Consider the following 21393-nt stretch of genomic DNA (forward strand, 5'->3'; position numbering starts at 1 on the left):
TAGGAAGAGTTGTGAGAGCAAGCTCGAGAGCTTAAGAAAAGCTGCAGCTGGTTTATATCCTGACCGAGAGCATGTCCCAGCACAGTTACAGAAGTCGGTATTTTGTGGAAGAGTCACACTCAAGGGGCCAAAGAGCCGCATGTGGCTCGCAAGCCACAGTTTGCCGACCACTGTCGCAGGAGAACACTCACAGAGTCACATTTCAGCCCTCTAGGTCAGCGGTCACCAACCTTTCAGACCTCTCGGACCACCAGTGGTCCACGGACCACCGGTTGGCGACCGCTGCTCTAGTTGACAGGGGCAAGAATCGTGGCAGAGACAGGAGTGGAGAATTATCAGGAGTCACAGCCGTGGACTGTCTGTGATTAGGGAGACCAGCCACACCTGTACCCCTGCCACTGTGTGGAGACAGAGAGGTGCTGGCATTGGTTTCTGCTTCAGCCATAAGAAGCAAAGAAATGAGGCCAGTGGTGGAGGGAGGAGAGAGCATTAGGGATGAGGGTTCCATTGCTTTCTGCCATGTGTCATCCAGCTCCCAGCACGGGGTCAGATCCTAGTGTACCCGCGGGTGTGATAGATCACAAGGCAGATTTTGAGATTAGTGGGGGGAGAATGGATTGTCTCACAAGGGGTCTTGAATAAACTGGCTAAACACTCAGAAAAAAGTGAGGTTCCCGTCCTCATACTCTACTCCCTCCTTTTTAACTCCAAATATAGTTAAAATTTAAATATATGTACGAAGAGGTATTCTAAAATAATAAAATAAGGTAAAATAAAAAATAGACTTAGTCTCTAGTCTGGGGTGTCAAGGTCTTTACCATGGTAACCCAAACACAAAAAACATAAAGGGAAAGATTGAGAAATTTAACCTTATAAGTATATAAAACTGATATATGTACGTTTAAAAAATTATTTAGGCAACACACTTAATGAAAATGAACCAAAATATAAAGAGCTCAGTAAGTAAACTAAAATTCTGAAAGAATTATAGATGTATAAATAAAACCAAAAGGAAGGTGATTTTATTTTTCTTCCTAATGTTTAAAGACATTAAATAAAAATGAAAACATAATACCTAGCATCAGCAAAGTTGTAGGGAGCAGACCCCTTTCAGGAGAGCAGTTTGGCAAAAGTCTTTTTTTTTTTAATTAATCCTCACCCAAGGATATTTTTTCCATTGATTTTTAGAGAAAGTGGAAGGGAGGGAGGAAGAGGGGGCAGAGAAAGGGAGGGAGAGATAGAGAGAGAAAGATAGAGAGAGACATCAACATCAACTTGGGAGAGACACACTGACTGGTTGCCTCGCACACGCTGGGTATCAAACCTGCAAGCCAGGTAATGCCCTTGACTGGGAATTGAACCTGCAACCCTTTAGTGCATGGCATGGTGCTTCAACTAACTGAGCCACCCAGCCAGGCTGACATTAGCCTTGGTTTACATTTGCAAAGAAGTAAAGCTCAGAGATTTTACTCCCACAAACTTACAAACTTCATGATTAACTGCACTAAATAATTAACCTCAACTATTATTATTAGAATAGTCCAGTCAGAAAATAGAAGGCACTCTATGAATTTCTTTAATTATTGGTTTAGGATTAGTTAGATAATATTTCAAACACAGAATTTTTTTCTGTTAGCTGGTTTTATAAAAGGTGGAAACATTTGTTGATTGAGTGAATTGGATCTCTTCCTCAAAATTTATATATTTTGGTCTAGTTTACCACTTTGTGGAGAATGCTGTTTAAGAAGACTGGCAGAATTCTTTTCCTTAACGTGGTCTAGAAGGAAAGTCCCTTAGTGAAGGGTGAGCTCAGAGAGACCCTGGGCGGATCATCAAAGCAACCTTTCACTCCACTGCTAATGGCCACGGCTCCAGAAGAGGGAGAAAGGACTTCTCTGTTTTCCCCCATCGCCTTTCACTGTCTGGATGATGTTAACAAATGGTACTCCACAAAAGAGACTCAGGTGTACATGACTTTAACCAAGATTGGCTAAAATGAATTTTTAAACAGGTTACTACAGAGTTTATCAGAACCCTTAATATTTCAATGCAATTGCCAGAGGGCCTAATGGAGTAGGAGGCATTTCCCAGTTATTTGACTGTGGGATACTTTTTTCTTTTCAAAATCTTACAGTTAGAATTTCTTGGAGCACATTGTGGGGTTTGGGGAACACACTAAAAGATGAGGGTTATGTGATAAGTAGATCACAATTTGTATTTTCAAAGTGCTTTCATGGCCAATTTTTCTGTTTTCACAGAAAGAAATCTAGCCACCTAATACTGCAGGCAGGATTAGAGAGGAACAAGATCGGGCCCTGGAGAGGTTATAAGATATACCATTGGGTTATAAGACATACCAAAGGAACCATCGTGGGAAAATCACTGAGTCTCTCATCTGTAAAGTCCTCCACTTGCTCTTAGAAGCCCCCAAATCTCTACCCCTGGGATTCTGTGAAATTGGGTTAAGCTCTACTCATCATCACTAATCTTACGTGGCATTCTTGGGCCTTTTAAGGTAGATCTTATGCTCTCATTCATTTTAGCAGCAACCATCACATTGAGCCTCACTTATGGGCCTGACACCGTTCTAGAGGATGGAGATGAGAGATGAACAAGACACAGCCTGCTGTTGGGGAGCCTGCAGGAGAGATGGGGAGAAAGTTGAATAAACAAAAAGGCAGATGTGCATCATAATACGCATTTTAACAGAAGTAAGCATTGTGTGCTGTTCTGTTGAAAAGGCTGTGTGTGCCAAGTGGCACCCAGATGCTGAAGGAGCCAAGAGACCCAAGAACCAGGCAGACAAGTCCAGCTTGTCGATTTAGAGAATTTGATAGGGAACTTACGTACTGAAATGGGTCCTGGGTGGTGGCAGGACATTCCTAGTTCTGCAACTTTCATCTTCTGGACCACCCTCTTTTATTCTGCCTTGAGATGGGGCTAGGTACTAGGAAAGGAGTGTGTGTGGTTAGGGTAAACTAATGAGGTAGATAACAACGAGGCTCCTTGCCCCAGAGGAAGGAGTAATGGAAATTCTGTGACTAGCCCGAAACCACTGTACATATTCCAGAGTCTACTCAGGGGTCAAAGGTTAGGGCTCATTCCCTCAAAAATTAGATTCAAGATGGACTCAGTTTTTCAAAATGGAGTCAGCTCTGTCCACATATGTGCCATCACAACAGAGGGCAGAGCCCCACTCTACTACATAAGGGACAGGATGCCAGGTCAGGAATTGTCTTTCCTAGGAACTTCCACTTGAATGGACCAAGAAAGAGAACATACCTGGTCATCAGGTTGTAAGATATACCAAAGAAAGAGGTTGGTATTGGAAGGAGCATCATGTACAAAAGCTCCGGAAGCAGGAGGGAGCATGGGCTCTTTAGGGAACAAGTAGATCAGTGAGGGGCAAGCAGGAAACAGCTGCATGAGACGTGGAAAGGTAGGCAGCATGTGTACAAAGAGGTGCTAATGTATTACATTATATTGGGAGTTTATTCTGCCAGTGGGAGGAAAGAGTGTCATTACATTATTGCAGGCAAGGGAATGAGTGATGTAATCAGATTAGCATTTTAGAAAAATAATTGTTGTGGTTGTTTGGAATTCAGGCTACAGGAAATGAAACTCCAAGGAGACGTAGAAGTCTAGCACAATAAGAATAATAGCCAACATTTATTGAGCTCTTATGTGTGATGCACTGACATAAGCTTTAACTGTTTAATTTCATGTGATTCTCACTGCAACCTGTGGCAAGTCCTATTATTGCTTAGTAATGTGTGCTTTGGAAAAAACGAGATTTAGGGTAGCTAGGTAATTTGCCTAAGATCGCACAGATGGTGTATGATGGAACCAAGATTTAATAAAGGCCGATTGATTGCAAATAATAATCTTAATTACTATGCCATACTGCCTCCAAAGTAGTTTTTATGAAGGCTGGCATTTGACTGTTTGCAGTGTGTTAGGTACTTGCTCAACCGTTTGCGTGGATTATTTGATCTCATCTAAGTAATAGATTATGGGTGCCTTTTGAGGGCTGTGGCAGTGGGCCTGGAAGGAAGGGACTTCATCTGAGAATCAGGCAGAATTGGCTTGTCTCGCCGACAAGTTCAGTGTGGGAGGATGCATGGAAGAGGTCTTCCAGTTTTCTAACTGGGACCACTGGGCAATATTCATGAGGATGGGGAAGAGGAGGAGGAGCCGGTTTTGACAGGAAAGTTAGAGGTACTGGTAAGACATCCAAGTGGGGATCTGAAATGAGGAGTCACTGGCATATGGGGAGGGGAAGAGGCCAGACACAGGGATAATGAACACATAACATCTGTCTCTAAGTCAGAGGTTCTCAACCTGTGGGTCGCGACCCCTTTGGGGGTCGAACGACCCTTTCACAGGGTCGCCTAAGACCATCGGAAAACACATATTGAATTACATATTGTTTTTGTGATTAATCACTATGCTTTAATTATGTTCAATTTGTAACAATGAAAATACATCCTGCATATCAGATATTTACATTACGATTCATAATAGTAGCAAAATTACAGTTATGAAGTAGCAATGAAAATAATTGTATGGTTGGGGGTCACCACAACATGAGGAACTGTATTAAAGGATCGCGGCATTAGGAAGGTTGAGAACCACTGCTTTAAACACTTCCTTTTACTTGAGGCAACCCCTGTCATCTTAAACAACTCTTTTCTAAACAATGGATAAAACTTACAATATTTCAGATATTCTATTGGTGGTTTATAGCTGTTTTTGGTTATCATTTTAACTGATATTGTTTTTAACTAAAACATATACCCTCAGGCAGCTTAAGCAAAGAGGATTCAGGTAGCAGTGTAATCTATGCAACATATCTTTGATGATAAAGAGAGACTCACAGATTTGGTTGCAAATGTAAATAGAGATTGTTACAATAAATGCCTTGGAGAAAGTCCAAAATTCTGAAGAGAGGGAAGTAGTCCCTATCTAATAGTAAAACAGAATTCTTCCACGAAAATCACAAATCTTTTAAGAAAATGTTAGCTATTAGATATTATTAAATGTCACATAGCGTCTATTCTGCTTTAATGTCACCAAATTGGATTAAAGGAAACAGGTTTTAGCTTTTTTCCTCTTATATCTGTCAGCAGAGTAAATTCTGAGTCCCTGAAATCTCCCTGTCAGTCTCTATGCTCCTTAAGAGCAAGGCGTGTGTCTTGTTCACTTGCACATCCATCCAGTACTTTGTATAGAGTGTTCTAGAAACAATTTCTATGTCAAAACAGATTCTTTCCAAATTGTCCATCATACTGAGCCACACAGCAATTAGTAGTTATTTTTGGCTGCTAGACATATTTACTGCAACATTTTGCTTTTAACCTCAATGAGTAAGGTCATATGAATTTTATTTTAAGCTTACATTCACAGTTTTATTTTTACCACAAAGGTTATTTGTCCTCTGATACCATTATTTCCTTTTCTTCCTGTTAAGGCATTAATAACCTATCTAAACAGCTATTTATAAGGAAAAAACTTCAGAAGACTTGCACATCTAAACATGGAAGGGGGTCATCCAGTGACTCTTGTGGTCTGAATTGCAGGGGTACGTTGTTAGTACAGACGCTTGTATATGATGTCCCAAAATTCATGCAAGATTTGCAATTGAATTGAATTTCAAATCCTGCATGAATTTTGGGACAAACTATACTTAGGGAGGGGCGAGTGTGGAAACTTGAGGTCCTGTTGCTGCCACCTCACAATGACCACACGTACAAGAGAGAGCATCCTCACGCGCTGGGGGACCGATGCAGCTGTTGGCATGATTTTTGGCTTTCCGCACACCTTCAAGACTCTCGCTTCCTCAGAGTCCCCAGGAACTGGAGTCATCACTGTTTTTCCCATCTTGTCTGCCTGGGCTTCCTCTCGTGTTAAGGTGTTTCCGCCTGTGGTAAAGGGCTCCTTCAACATGCTCAGTGATGTGCTTCATGGAGCGAGGCGTGGCCCTGGGTCACATTCCAGCCAGTAATGTGCAAAGACCAAATAGGAATCACCTTTTCAGGGAGAGGAAAGTGGGGCGTTCTGTGCCTGGAGAGTGAAAAAGCACTAGGAACTACCAAATCACATGTTGACTTTTGTACATCCTGTGCAAGGACATACTTCTGTCATTTCAGACATCTTCTTCTGTTTTGTTTTTCCTCTCACAATTGATCCCAGGATGGACTCCCTAAAATCCAACCAGCATGCGGCTGAGTCTAGACGGCTGCAGCTTTCAGTTTAACAAAAACTTTTCTATCTTTGATTCACTGGCATTAAGTTATGAGATGTGTTTTTGCTTCCAATGACAGCACTCGATTGTCCTCTGCTCTCCCTCTGTCCAGCCCCTTTTCCTACCCCCTAGTGACAAAGGCCAAGAAACCAGCTCAGCCAGGTAACCCCTTCCAACTGGTGCCGGAGAGGCACTCCTCCAAGTCTGCAGCCAAAGATTGCCCCTTGTTTGTTCTCAGTCTGAGCTGTCTCCATGGCAACCCACACTTCACCTCCTTGTTTTGAAGGAGGGGTAGAAAAGGTTTGGTGATCATTTATATCACCATGTTGCACCTGGAAACTTTATATCTTTCTTATTATTAATAGTCAAATGTCTTTCTACTGAGGATTCTGACCCATAGAGGTAAAAATGTTCTGATTTAAAACAGTATATATAGATTTTTAAAGAGAAAATGAACAAATGGGACTACATCAAAATAAAAAGCTTCTGCACAGCAAAAGAAACCATCAACAAAACAACAAGAAAACCCACCTCGTGGGAAAACATATTTGCCAACGTCATATCTGATAAGGGCTTAATCTCCAAAATTTATAGGGAACTCATACAACTTAACAAAAAGAAGATAAACAATCCAATCAAAAAATGGGCAAAGGACCTAAATAGACACCTTTCAAAAGAGGACATTCAGAAAGCCAAGAGACATATGAAAACATGCTCAAAGTCACTAATCATCCGAGAGATGCAAATCAAAACAACAATGAGGTACCATCTCACACCTGTCAGAATGGCCATCATCAACAAATCAACAAACGACAAGTGCTGGAGAGGATGTGGAGAAAAAGGAACACTTGTGCACTGCTGGTGGGAATGCAGACTGGTGCAGCCACTATGGAAGGCAGTATGGAGGTTCCTCAAAAAATTGGAAATGGAACTCCCATTTGACCCTGTGATCCCACTTCTAGGAATATTTCCCAAGAAACCAGAAACACCAATCAGAAAGGATATATGCACCCAGATGTTCATAGCAGCACAATTCACCATAGCTAAGATCTGGAAACAGCCTAAGTGCCCATCAGTAGATGAATGGATTAGAAAACTGTGGTACATCTACACGATGGAATACTATGCTGCCGTTAAAAAGAAAGAATTCTTACCATTTGCAACAGCATGGATGGAACTGGAGAGCATTATGCTAAGTGAAACAAGCCAGTAATGAAGGAAAAATACCACATGATCTCACTCTTTCATGGATAATTAAGACCATTACAAACTTTTGAACAATAATAAATACAGTGGCAGAGCTGCCTCAAACCGATTGTCGGACTGCAGTGGGAAGGCCAGGGAGGGTTGGGGGACAGGAGGGAGGGGAATAAGAGATCAACCGAAGGACTTGTATGCATCCATATAACCATAACTAATGGACATAAGACACTGGGGGGTAAGGGAGGGCAGGGGCTTGTCAAGGGTGGGGGGGAAAAAAGGACACTTATGTAATACCCTTTGTAATACTTTTAGCGAAAAATAAAAAAAAAAAAAAGATTGCCCCTGAGAAATGAAAGCATGGGAATTAAAAGGACATTTTTTAATGGTTTTAATCCTTACCAAATAATAATCTAGATTTTCAATAATATAAATGGAAAGAATAAAAGAACTAGAAAAAGAAAAAAGAGAGTGAGACATGGGAGTGTGGTAGTGAGAGGCATTTAAAAGTCTTAGGCCAGGACTATGGGGCAGAAGCTTTCCACATGTTGCTGTATCACAGTTATTTGGAAAACTGTCACATTTCTGATTTGCCTGCTTCTAAAAACTCCTGATTTATTCCATTTTCTATCGCCCAATAGTATGGAGGTATAAGAAATGGAAAGATAATGTCTTTTAACTGAGACATGACATAAAGATCAATTCCTGGAACTTTTTATGATTATATTCATGATTAACCTATGTTGCTACTTAAAATATTGGGGAAATCACTTTGTAAATTATATAATTGTCTAACCATTATGCTGTACACCTGAGCTAATATAAAATAATATTTAGTGTCAACTGTGATTGAAAAATAAAGTTGGGAAAAAATAAAATAAAATAAAACAGTATATATAGATTTTAATAATATTGGAAAAAGAAAACCTTTATTTTGTCCCCTTTAAAAATTGTTAGGCCACTTAAACCAGTTTCAACGTTTATGTCCTAAAATTGTGTTGATTTTGCTTCTATCTGCTTCTAAAAAAATGCTTTATTTCTTGTATTTAAAGTTATTTAAATTAATTTCATTTTTAGGAGTCTGTAGTTTTATGGACAAGTATTCTAGGTGTCCTATTCATTTATGGTTCCATGCTGTTTAGCAAGTGACAGCACACATAATAGGACATATTTTTATTATTGTTGTTTTCAGAATAGGACACCTGATTCATATTATCAAGACCCGATATCTATCAGTATCACGCAAATAACAGAAAATGCAAACTATAGTCAGATAAGTCTTTTTTTAAAAAATATATTTTATTGATTTTTTACAGAGAAGAAGGGAGAGAGAGAGAGTTAGAAGTATCGATGAGAGAGAAACATCGATCAGCTGCCTCCTGCACACCTCCTACTGGGGATGTGCCCGCAACCAAGGTACATGTCCTTGACCGGAATTGAACCTGGAACCCTCCAGTCCATAGGCCGACACTCTATCCACTGAGCCAAACCAGTCAGATAAGTCTTATAGACCCTCAAGCAAAGATATAATTACTGATGCAATTAGCAGTTGTGCCTCCACAATTTTTGCTTAAATGATTAACAAAGATTTTTCTCTCACTTGGAAGGAGGAAGAAACTCCTCATCTATTTCTATCTAACAGGAGTTGTTTTTCTCCAACACCAGGCATGCAAGAAGCCTCGATGAAGCTCACCGAGTCACTGCACGAAGTCTATGAGCCTGATTGGTATGGGCGGGAAGATGTGAAGACGGTTGGTGAGGTAAGAGCCAGGATGGCCCCACACAGGAGGCCTCGGGGGGCTTCTGTGAGTCTCCCACCGAATGCTGCTCACGCAGCCTGTTCCCCGACCCCCTCTTACCACTTCTCAGCCTTAATCATGAGGGGACAGACACCATGTACACTCCCAGGCACCATGTACATACACAGGTATGTAACATCTCTGGGCTTCAGTATTCTCTTTTGTGTAATGGCAACAATAAGACTTTCCTCATAAAGCTATTGTGAGAATCAGGTGACATGTGTGTACATGCATACGTATTTAACCCAGTGATTTTCAATTGGTGTACCTCAACCGGTGTGCTGCAAGAATTTGTAAAACATGCAGTACCTATTTATTCAGAGGCACTGACCTTTTTTTTTCTTAGACTGTCAAAAAAATTAACAACAGCCTACACAATAATAGCCACCCTGTGTGAATGAATCAAAATTATACCTATTTTTGTCAGATCAGCAAAAATATATATTTTTGGTGTGCCACAGAATTTTAGTAATTTATGTGTGCCAAAGATGAAACAGGTTGAAAAACACTGATTTAACCCAATGCCTATACATAGGAATAGTAGTAGGAATAATAATAATAATAATAATACCTACTATTCATTGTGTCTTTATCATAATTGGAAGGTGCTTTTTCCATTATGACTGTAAATTTTCTTTTCTCTCTGTGGAAGCTTCAGCAATGGTTTATTGTTTGTTGGAAGTGGTTTCTGATTTCCTGGAAGGCTTTGGAAGCAGTCTACATGAAATTCTTCACAGTCCCAAAGGTCGCCTGTGAAGAATGTGGGGATCTACGTTCTTTTTTTTAAAATATATTTTTATTGATTTTAGAGAGAAAGAGAGAGGGAGAGAGAACTAGAAGCATCAATGCTGAGAGAGAATCATTGATCGGCTGCCTCCTGCACCCTGGGCATGTGCCCTGACTGGGAATTGAACCGTGACCTCCTGGTTCATAGGTCAATGTTCAACCACTGAGCTGGTCGGGGTCAACATTCTTTATAATTCAGCATCAGAAATTTGTTAATGAGCTAAAACTTTAAACAACCTATATTGTCATTTAGAACTGGTAGCCAAACAGCCTAGAGATTTTATTGTATTATTAAACAATCCACATTCTTTCTAGCATCTACTATCTGGGGACGTATTAGTTATCTAACTTTTTAGTTTCAGAATTTTTTGAAAGTTTAGTGAAAGGTATTCAGTTATCTCTCTTTTTTTTCAGAAATGTGATGTGCTATGGGAAGACTTCCATCAAAAACTAGTGGATGGGTCCCTGCTGACACTGGATACCTATCTGGGCCAATTTCCTGACATAAAGGTATTTTACTCTGTGTCTATAAAGCAAAGAACCAAATGGTCCCAGGTGCTTATTGAAACATGGGCAAGAGGAGTCAAAGACAGTTGGTAACTTTTCATTTATTTAATGATATTTTTTATTCTGTCCTATCCATTTGAAATAAAATGTAGTTAGAAAATTTCATTTTCCCCTTTCGTTAACTGCTTTAGCTTTTCTCTACATAAGTCTTTTTACTCCTATAGCTATCAAGTCAGAAATCAGAGGTTCCCACCAAATTTTAACCTTTTTTATTTTGAAAATGTTTTATTATATACCATTTGACAAGAATGTCCATTAGAATAAACAGCAGTTACAAGGAAAGGAGAAACTTCATTGCAAATGTGAGGGCAAAGTCTGTTCTTTCTTTGTGAACTGTTTATTTTGCATGTGTCCATAGCACACCTGCATATTTTTTCTCTCTTGAAATTTCAGTTTCAAATTGAACTACATTTGACCCTTGAACAACATGGGATTTAGAGGTATTGACCCCCATGCAGTAAAAAATCCACATATAACTTTTGGTGCCCCCAAAACTCAACTACAGTTGACCTTGGGTATTCATAGGAGATTGGTTCCAGGACCCCTGAGGATACCAAAATTCATGGATGCTCAAGTGCTTTATGGTATATAAAACGGTGTCTAGCAGCGCATACAGTCAGCTCTCTACTGCGAATTCAAAACTGTGGATTGAAAATACTGTTTTGATCTGTGTTTGGTTGAATCTGAAAATGTGAAACTGGAGGGTAAGACTAGCCAACGTATATTTATTGACAAAATCTACGTATAAGTAAGTAGACCTGTGCAGTTCCAATCTGTGTTGTTAAAGGGCCAATTGTAATAGCACATAAGCATTTCAAATTCATTTGCATTTGGATCTAAAAATATCTTGTCTAAAACATTTGGCTTATGTGACGCTTGGAGCCACTGAAAGGGAAATACACAGGTGAAGGTTTGAATATTGCAGATATGGAATTGATCCTGGAGGTAAAGATGGTTTGTAAACCATCTGGGTTGTATACAGCAAATGCTACCCTTAATAAGCTGTCCCGTTGCCTAAAATTGCTTTCCCTGATCAAAGAAGAGTGTCAGGTAAGACAGCCACATATTTTCCTTCCTCTAGGGTGAGAAGGCCATGAGCCAGCGTCTGTGGGCATCGGCAATTTCTTATTAGGTGACTTCTGATGGGAAGTTCCATTCTTTTTTTAAAATATATATATTTTTATTGATTTCAGAGAGGAAAGGAGAGGAAGAGAGAGATAGAAACATCAGTGATGAGTGAGAATCATTGAGAATCATTGACGGCTGCCTCCTGCACACCCCCTACTGGGGATTGAGCCTGCAACTGGGCATGTGCCCTTGACCAGAATCGAACCTGGGACGCTTCAGTCCACAGGCCAATGCTCTACCCACTGAGCAAAACCGGCTAGGGCAGTTCCATTCTTACCTTCCCTTCTTTGGAGCCATTGCCAAACACCAGGGAACTATCTGCAGTAACGTGCACTGGCCTTGGCCATGAAGCATCGTGAAGCGTCTTGGCCAAAAGAGCCTTCATATCAATAAATTAGTTTTCGTGGGCCCACCCAGAATTCCTAACACTATTGGCCAACATCTCAAAAGTGTGTTTTGAGATACCAGGGGCACCCATCAAGAACCTAAGTGGATCAGACTAGATACATTAGCCTTTTTGGCAAAATGTCACAGAGAACAATTCCAAATGATAGATTCTCAAGAAGTTATCATAACAGCAGCAGAAGGCTTTATTGAGCCATTGCCTAAATATATCCAATTGAAAGGTAAATGTCAGTCTTCTTAATTTGATAAAACATTAAAAAATTAAATTAAAAACATTTTTTTAATTCTGTAAGACTGCATGCACTAGCCTACAGGAAGCATGTTTTTGGCTATCTTCAAATTATTTGATAATATTCAGATTTTATCTTGGAATTTATAGCATTTGTGAAGAAAATAGTCTCAGAATCATTATCACACTTTAAAGTATCATTTACTGCATGGCGATTTAACCTCCATAAAAATAACTTCCCAACTAATTAGGAGAGGATAAAGGAAAATTTTGTTCTCCTACTTGAAATTTTCCAAGCAGCTTGTGACGATGTGTCTAAATTGTTCATATATATACTCATAGTATGACTTCGCAAAACCAATGAAGGTAGTGACTGACTATAGAAGACACATAAGAAAAGTTGTTGAGTTTCACAGCAAAAATTTAGTGTCATCAAAAAAATGTGAAGAATCTCAGTTTTGCCCTAGCTGGTTTGGCTCAGTGGATAAAGCGTCAGCCTGCAGACCGAAGGGTCCCGGGTTCAATTTTGGTCAAGGGCACATACCTTGGTTGCAGGCTCCTCCCCAGCCGGGCCCTGGTCAGGGCTCATGCAGGATACAACCAATCTATGTGTTTCTCTCACATCGCTGTTCCTCTCTGTCTTTCCCTCTCTCTTCCACTCTCCCTAAAAATCAATGGGAAAATATCCTTGGGTGAGGATTAACAACAACAACAACAAAAAAGAATCTTAATCTTAGTTGTTATGGTACTGCCCAGCAATAGTTACTTGGAAATTGGCCATATTTCAAAAGACAAATGCACACAGAAGTACCTGCATTGCAATATGGAGATTAAAATAAAATCATGATGGACTATATCTTTTTAGTGTGTTCCATGTCAGAAAGATGAAGGACTCAGTAGCACTTCTACTTAAGCAGTTCTTTTCTTGAGATCATGCACAAAGATGATCCTCCAGTTACTGAAACGTCTTTACACTAGAGATTTGGGAATAATATCTGTGTTGATACACTGAAGATAAATGAAATATATGTCATGGTTTTACCTGTATCATGGAACGAGGCTGAAACAATCTCTCTCTCTTGCTGTAGCATACACATAGAGTTTCAACCCAGATAGAAAATTGTGCAACCGTGTCCTATGACGAAGAGTTGAGGAAATAGCAATGTTTAACTTGGAAAGGAAACAATTTGGAATTGCAGAGGTGGGGGCGGGGGGGCGAATAGCTGTTTCTGTTACTTGAAAGACTTTTCTTCTGTGAAAAGGAAGTTAGAAGTGGATATAGACTTGATTTCTTTAAAAAGTTAGTGCCAACTGGTTATGGAATGAATGGGTTATTAATGGAAAGGAGGATTATGATTAAAAATACTGAGTGGAGAATTTTCACAGCATGGAACACAGTTGACTTCCTTCCCTCCCATTAAAATCAACAGGCCATGTGTCTTAAAACTTCAGGCAAATTTCCAAATATTTACTGCAGCTCATCAGTGAGGTCTATGGAGTACCATTCATGAGGGGATATGTTTGACTTCTCCAACTGTGATTGGCAGGGCACCCAGTGTTATGGTTCTTATTATGCAGCATTAATGTCTGAAACCAATGTTGTAATAAGAGCCAGCTTGTCACTAACCCAGGCAGGCTTACAGCTGTGAGCAGTTATTGTAAAATGTAGTTTAGATTCTATCTAGCGACCAAGCATGAGCAACTAATTATATATTTACAGCATGGTGCCAAAATGAATCCCAAACTGGGGTAATTATCGAAATTTTAAAAATGCAGTAAAATACTTTTTTTTACTGTATAAGGTCAGTACACAGTGGAAAATCTAAAGAAATTTAGATTGGGTTGGATGGATGAAATAAGAATTGTATCATTTTCTATATAAAAGCTAAAGTGCATTAACTCTACCCTTACTTAGGAGATTCGGTTCTCTTTTTTCAAGTTTCCCAAATATCAGATAGATAAGGAAATAAGATTGATTTGTTTTTCTAATGCAAAACTGCCTGCATCAAAATGAGGAATGGCCTTCAACATAGTCACTTCTGCATGGTGAGTTGTACTCTGTAATTGACTTGTCTCACACAAAAATAAGCCACATTATTTACTTCACTTCTTGGTTTGAACAAAATCTAAGATGACCAAGTGCACTATTTCATCTTATTCCCAGGCTTGGAAGTAATTGAATTTTGGCTGCTTTCGAAAATCTAATTCATCTTCAGAGAATCAAGGTTTTTCTTCTTGGAGCAAAGTCCACAAAGCAGAGCTTTATATAAGTTTGCCTATAGTTACACAAGGCCACTGTTTCAAAGGACAGTTTTCCTTTGGATATAACAGATATTTGCTAAAAATGATTAGCTCTGTCATCCCATAGGCCATTGTATCCACCATATTTTATTGAAGGACTCTTTTTACCCGGTCTGGGCTTATTCATCACATATTTTTAAGTGAATGTGGTGTGTCAACCATACTTTCCACTACTAACAACAGCTGGAAATGGTAGGTACAGAGGGTAAAATGAAAGAGATTGGAATGAGAGAAACTTCCCCAGCCCACCTATCACCAGCCCTGAAGGGTGTGTAGAGGAATATCATAGAGTGACAGATGGTAATAATTGAATGATAGTCTGCCAGAGAAATATGGGAGCTGGTAGAAGTTCTACCAAGAGTTGGGAGTAGGTCTGGGACTAAGTGAGGCAAGTGAGGCCATTAGGATTCAAAATTATTAGGAAGCACCTCTTCCTGGTTGGTGATCCTGCACTTACATGATCCTGAGGGTGAGAGCCTCTTAAGATTTGTGCCCTAGGTGTCTCACTTGCCTCACCCTCCTCTAGGCACTGGTGGGTAGGGGAGCTGTTATCTAATTTATCATTTGGTACAGACTTCCTAAGCAATTCTGGACAAATTAGAGGTTAATATCTTCTCTTATGGGTTGTTACTCGTTTCTTATGGGTCCTATTTCATAATTTTTTATTGAATGCTTCACAGCATATATAGAAAAGTAAAGATTGAGGTAATATTTATGTCTTTTTTGTCAGACTATTGGTGTGGGAGTTCAATCAATGTAACTGTAACTTGAGCTGGGTTTGGGTTTTGTTGTCATTTGTTGTTACTTTCAGTGCACTCTGGCTTTATGGCAGCGGTTCTCAACCTGTGGGTCACGACCCCTTTGGAGGTCGAACGACCCTTTCACAGGGGTCGCCTAAGGCCATCCTGCATATCAGATATTTACATGACGATTCATAACAGTAGCAACATTACAGTTATGAAGTAGCAACGAAAATAATTTTATGGTTGGGTCACAACATGAGGAACTGTATTTAAGGGGCCAGAAGGTTGAGAACCACTGCTTTATGGGCTATACTGCTTTGTGCTTGTGCAAACACCTATAATGTTTTCAGACTCTTAAGTTGAAGTCTAGTTTTTGCTTCTTTTTTGACTCACATATTGTGGGCCGATGGATGCCAGAGAGTTTTTCTCAGTGTTCCTGCTCCCCATCAGATTTAAGTTGTCCTTTTATGCCTGCATTGCAGAGGGCATGTGGTCTTTCGCTGTGAACTTGTCTATCCTCCAGTGGTAGGCAACTATCGCTTGTTTTCAGTACTAGACTGGTCGTGGGAGCGGGGCTGTTTTCTGTTATACTCTCTTGTCCTTGTGTTAGGTAGACTTTACCGTGTACCTTTGGTTGGTCTTGAGCAGGAGTTTTCTGCCTCTGCCCTCGTGAGAAGCCCCCTCTGTTATATCTTGGACACAAGAAGATTTTATGTCTTTCCCACGTGGGTGGCCACTTACCCTCTGGGTGGCAGTTATCTCTGCAGGCATTCTAGGGGCCAGAGGGGTTCTATCCTGTCACCAGAGCAGATTGGTTTTGCTTCTACTTCTCAGAAGCAGCGGATCTTCACCTGGCCTCTGCAGGCGAGAGGACCTGTTGCTATCTCCTCCAACAGCTTAAAGCGTTTGCTCTGTAAGAGGAACAGGTCTCTGGAATCGTTAGGGCTTTGTGTCCACCCCCAGCAGTCAGAGGTCCCCTCATCCTCCCCGCACTGCAAGGGACTTTCTTGTCCTCAACCTTCTGATACATCGAGTAGAGGCCCAAGGAAAGGGCTCCCCATAAATGCAATGTCTCCTTGTGTCTTGACACCCAACTATTCTAAACTACACGTTAGCCCCCACTAAGCCTTTGATGTTTTGTTAAAATTTTAGTTGACCTCTTCTTACCCATTTGCATCTAGGAGACAACTTTTACCTGTGCCCTGCCACGGTGAAATGGCTCGCATGTCTCTTCTTTCATTGGAGGGACTTGCCCCTCTTTAGAATTCAGATTATTTTATTGCCTTGTGACCTCAGGTCTCTGATACGATCAAGAAAATTATGTTGTTATGGATTATTCAGATTTGTTCGTGTTTATGTGGGAGGGATAGTCTTTGCAGCTCTCTGTGTCCTGAGGGCAGAAGTCTCTAGGAATCCATGTATTTTTTAAGCTCCTGAGATGACTCCAAAGAACAAACAGATTGAGGAACATGTCTAAGAAAAAAGGATTTTTATTCCTAAGAATCTACTTTAGAGAACCGCTTTATAAATATAGAACTGCTGTTAGTGCGCATGTAATTAGAATTATAAAGCTAATTCTACTATAGTCTTCTACTATTTTGAAAATAGAACATTTAAAGATTTAAAATACAGGCTAATCAAGTGAATAGGTTGGCCTGCTTCTCTCAACCACTACTAGAATTTTTCTGGTCTTTGACTATAAATTCTGCTTTCTACTCCTCATGACTGGTTTGATTTTTATCAGAAGGGAAGCTATTTACCTAATGGTTTTCACACAAATGATTGAAGGCAGTAGTCTGATTTCCAGGGGTCACTTATCTACTAAAATTCCAGTTCACCTTGATCTCCAGCTAAGATCTCAGCTACTCTGGACAAAGGAAGCATTTTAGCAGTAAAAAAAAAAATAAATTTTTAAAAAAAAATCTCACCAGGTCTCTTTCTTCACGCACATATTTTCCATCGGCAGAATCGCATCGCCAAGCGCAGCAGGAAGCTGGTTGACTATGACAGTGCCCGTCACCACCTGGAGGCTTTGCAGAGCTCCAAGAGGAAGGACGAGAGTCGAATCTCTAAGGTAGGGAGTGATCTTTCTGTTGAAACCATTCCATATTCTGTGACCTATAGCAACTTTGCTTCTAAAAATGAAATATTTCCTTTTTAAAGGATATTGGGATCAGGATGGAATTTAAACTGAAACATGGTGCTTGTGGGCTGCTTTCCATAATTTTTAGTTAAAGATAAGGTTTTTGATATTATTGTAGAGTTCTCCTGGGTGACACGACTCATGCATTTTGATCAGAATAGACTTTGCCCCCCAACAATGCTGTAGGATCAGAGAAAGTAATGTGTCCCTGTACTTCTCTCTGTGTTTGTGCTCCACCCTTGATGCTAAAATGCAGATGCAGATAGGGAACCGAGTTTGAAAATCTCAGACATAACTTGTGATTGAGAGTACAGACATGTGCTAGATTTGCATAGCATTCATTTTCTTTTAGGAAACCCATTTTAGTAACTTTTACAGTATGTCATACATTTACAGATGCCGCTTAATTGATGACACCTGATAACTACTCCCTTCTCTTCCAGTCTTGCTTCCTCCTATCTGCCTACACACAGCTGCCTGGTCTTCCTACAGCACATATTTAGATATGTTTCTCATTGCTTACGTCTTTTAATGGCTTCCATTGCCTGTAGAAAAATTTTAAATTGCTTAGCACAGCATGTGCAACCTTCTCTATTTGGTTGTGACTCATCCTTTTATCCTTATCAACTTCCATGAATTTTTTTCCTCTCCTCTCCTTCTGTGCCCACATCCTGAGCTAGAGCCTCCATGACCTACATATCAGTTCCTGAGCAGCCACAATAACAGTTGTTCTTCATGTGAGGCCTCAGAGATACCAGCCACATGTTCAACACTTCATCTACGTCACCTTTCCTTAATACTCCCACCACCTGTCAGTGGGCATTACTACCTCCATTTTATGAATGAGGTAGCTGAGGTAAAAAGTGATAAGACAAATGGACATAAGACACTGGGGGGTAGGGGAAGCCGGGTATTGTCAAGGGCGGGGGGAAAAAAAGGACACATATGTAATACCCTTTGTAATGCTTTAAGCAATAAAAATAAAAAAAAAAGTGATAAGACAAATTCACAAGATTAGTGCACTGAAATTCCAACCCAAGGAACTCCATCTTTATGTATTGCAATGCTTTAGCCTCTCCCTTCTTCAAGATTCAGTTAAAAAAATATTCCCTTCTCTATGGAACCTTTCTTTCCACCATCTTCCACAACAACATACTTCATAACATTTTACAAGTCCTGTCTTTCAATGTAATTTAGACTTCCCACTAGACTGGGGATTTCTTAGGGAAGCATCCATATTCGCATCCAGAGCAGTGTGTAACAGGCCGTTAACAGATTTTTATAGAATGAATGAATCTGCCAGAGAATGTAAGAGCACCCATTGTATTCAATTCAGTTTTCCTAAAACTTAATATTTCACATTTATTGAAAAAAATTATGTAGGTAAAAAGCAGAGTGATTTTTCTTCTACCCAAAATGTTTTCAGGATTCCATAAAGCTATTCCTATTTTATATTAAACTAGTAGTGGCCCGGTGCATGAAATTTGTGCACTCAGGGGAGGGGTTCCCAGCCTGGCCTGGCCTGTGCCCTGTTACAGTGTGGGAGCCCCGTGATCCATTGCCCCAAAGAGGTAGGACCTGCCCACCCATTCGGGGCTCCTTGATGGATTGCCCCAAAGAGGTAGGCCGGAGCCGGGGGAGGCCTGTGGACCCCTGGGCCTGACCACAGCAGAGGCCTGTGGACCCCCGATGCAGGCACGCAGAGAGGCCTCAGCTGTGCCCCACCCCACCTCCCCAATGCTGCAAGTCCCCGCCCACCTGTGTCTGCTGCGCACGCAGCCTCCAGCTGATCGGTCGTTACCCGTGAGGGCATCCCGACCATTTGCATATTACCCTTTTATTAGTATAGATGATTAAGTTGAAATGGCTTGTTATGTGATTTTTTTAAGTGTAAACACATGTTATGTGTCATTTCTAGGCAGAAGAGGAATTTCAGAAAGCACAGAAAGTGTTTGAAGAGTTTAACGTTGACTTGCAAGAGGAGTTACCATCGTTATGGTCAAGGTAAAGATGTTCTTGTACAGGTTGTACCTGTCCCTTTTAGAAGTTTAAGAACAGTGAATATACAGTGAATATGCCGTATCTTGTTCTTGTTGCCTGTGACAGTTCAGCGCTGTCAGTGGAAGTGTTCTATAGTCTACACTTTCCCATATGGGAGATACTTGCCACATGTGGCTGGCTGTTGAGTACTTGGAATGTAACTGAATTTTAAATTAAGCTTATTTAGGTTTGATTCACTTAGATTTAAATAACCTCACGTAGCTAGCAGTTGCCATATTGGATGTCACAGTTAAACCTTGATATAGTTATCAAGTGGAGACTCAAATCTCAATTAAAGGCATTAGGAGAATTTCTCTTAACCCTGAAGTTTACAAGGATACCCTCTCACATAGCATTTACACTCAAGAAACTTATTCTAAGGAAATAAGTGGTAAAGCTATGCACATTTTAATTCATAGATCTTCATTAGGGTTTGGTTCATCATAGTGACATATTAATGAAAATAAAACAGTACTCATCAATCAACTTCAGCTACCTCCCCCCATCTGCACCCACCTTCTGTTTAAATCTGATCTGCTCTTCAGGACAGCCTATGTTTGTCTTCTCAAACAGATGTTCGCAGCTGGCACAGGGCTCCTTATTCCCCTCACCTCTCCAGTTCCTTTAGCTGTTTCTGTCCGATCTAGTTATTATTGATATTTAGTCATGTATGGCCTTTGTGATAACCTTTGTGATAACTTTAACATTTACACCCTGCTTCTTTCCCTTACCAGTATTAATGGAGCCTGTGTTCATTAATCAGTCTCCTCTAATGAGATTGTTAGTTCCTGGAGCCACCTTAGCCCACCACCAGGCAGGCACCCAGTGTTGGATAAGCCCTTTGTTGAGTAATGGAGGGAGGTATGAGGAATCACTGACTGGTTAACTGGGGTCCTGGAAAAGGGGTGCTGAGTTGTCACATAAAGTGCCCAAGAAGACTTCTCTGCCAACAATACAATGAGTCGGGTCCCCTGCACGGTTGTCGGGATCTGCAGTCTCTCCTCTCCTATGCAGCTTTTGTCTTAGTTACTTTCTCAAATGCAGGTCCAGGCCCTCTCCTTTCCCCTCTTGCAAACATGGCCAGAGGCCACCAATAACCATCAGGCAGGTCCTCTGTCTCAGAGCACAGGTCTACACCACCAGGCTCTGTCTCCTTGGCTTCTGGTCTGACTCTCTTTAGTACTTACTATTTCCCAAGCACCCTGTCCCAGGATTTTCTTTATTAATATATGTTTACATATGTTTATATAATGTGAAGGCCTGAGCTTGGAGCAGGGTCAGGCTAGAAGGGCTCAATGGGGGAAATGGGGGGACATATGTAATACTTTCAACAATAAATATTTATTTAAAATACAGTTTTGCTCACTGGTCTTTCCCTTCTATTCTTTCCTCTTGGTATCTCCACATGGTAGACGAGTTGGATTCTATGTCAATACCTTCAAAAATGTCTCTAGCCTTGAGGCCAAGTTTCATAAGGAAATTGCCGTGGTGAGTAATGGTGATTACTTTTACACATGGAATATAAAGTAAAGGAACATTTATTCTGGAACAAATGAGGTGGCATAGCATACAAAGAATGCGTTCACTTGCATGTTGTTTTTAATAGTGTATTATTACTCTTAGTAATATTCCAAAAATTTTTTGTTATGACCATATAGTTCTCTATATCTGACAAAGATTTTAGTGCGTGGGCATACAAACATGCTCTCATGAATCACTTGCTGCTTTGATTTCTCTTCTGAAATTACTTTTGTCATTGTCACAGTTTCAGAGTTTTGGGTTTGTTTGTTTTTCAATCAGTTATTAAT

At 40.4% G+C, this 21393-nt stretch overlaps 1 protein-coding gene across 1 annotated transcript in view; it reads left to right on the top strand.

The window, feature by feature from the left end:
• AMPH (amphiphysin) overlaps window positions 1-21393 on the top strand; it is a 128485-nt gene that overhangs the window by 75370 nt on the left and 31722 nt on the right. The window contains exons 4-8 of the mRNA XM_023751011.1: window positions 9110-9204; window positions 10444-10539; window positions 17369-17476; window positions 19464-19549; window positions 20998-21073. Coding sequence (XP_023606779.1) covers window positions 9110-9204; window positions 10444-10539; window positions 17369-17476; window positions 19464-19549; window positions 20998-21073 — 461 coding nt within the window. The remainder of the gene's footprint in view (window positions 1-9109; window positions 9205-10443; window positions 10540-17368; window positions 17477-19463; window positions 19550-20997; window positions 21074-21393) is intronic.

Source organism: Myotis lucifugus, unplaced genomic scaffold (assembly GCF_000147115.1).
Source record: "Myotis lucifugus unplaced genomic scaffold, Myoluc2.0 scaffold_18, whole genome shotgun sequence".
Taxonomy (NCBI): Eukaryota; Metazoa; Chordata; class Mammalia; order Chiroptera; family Vespertilionidae; genus Myotis; species Myotis lucifugus.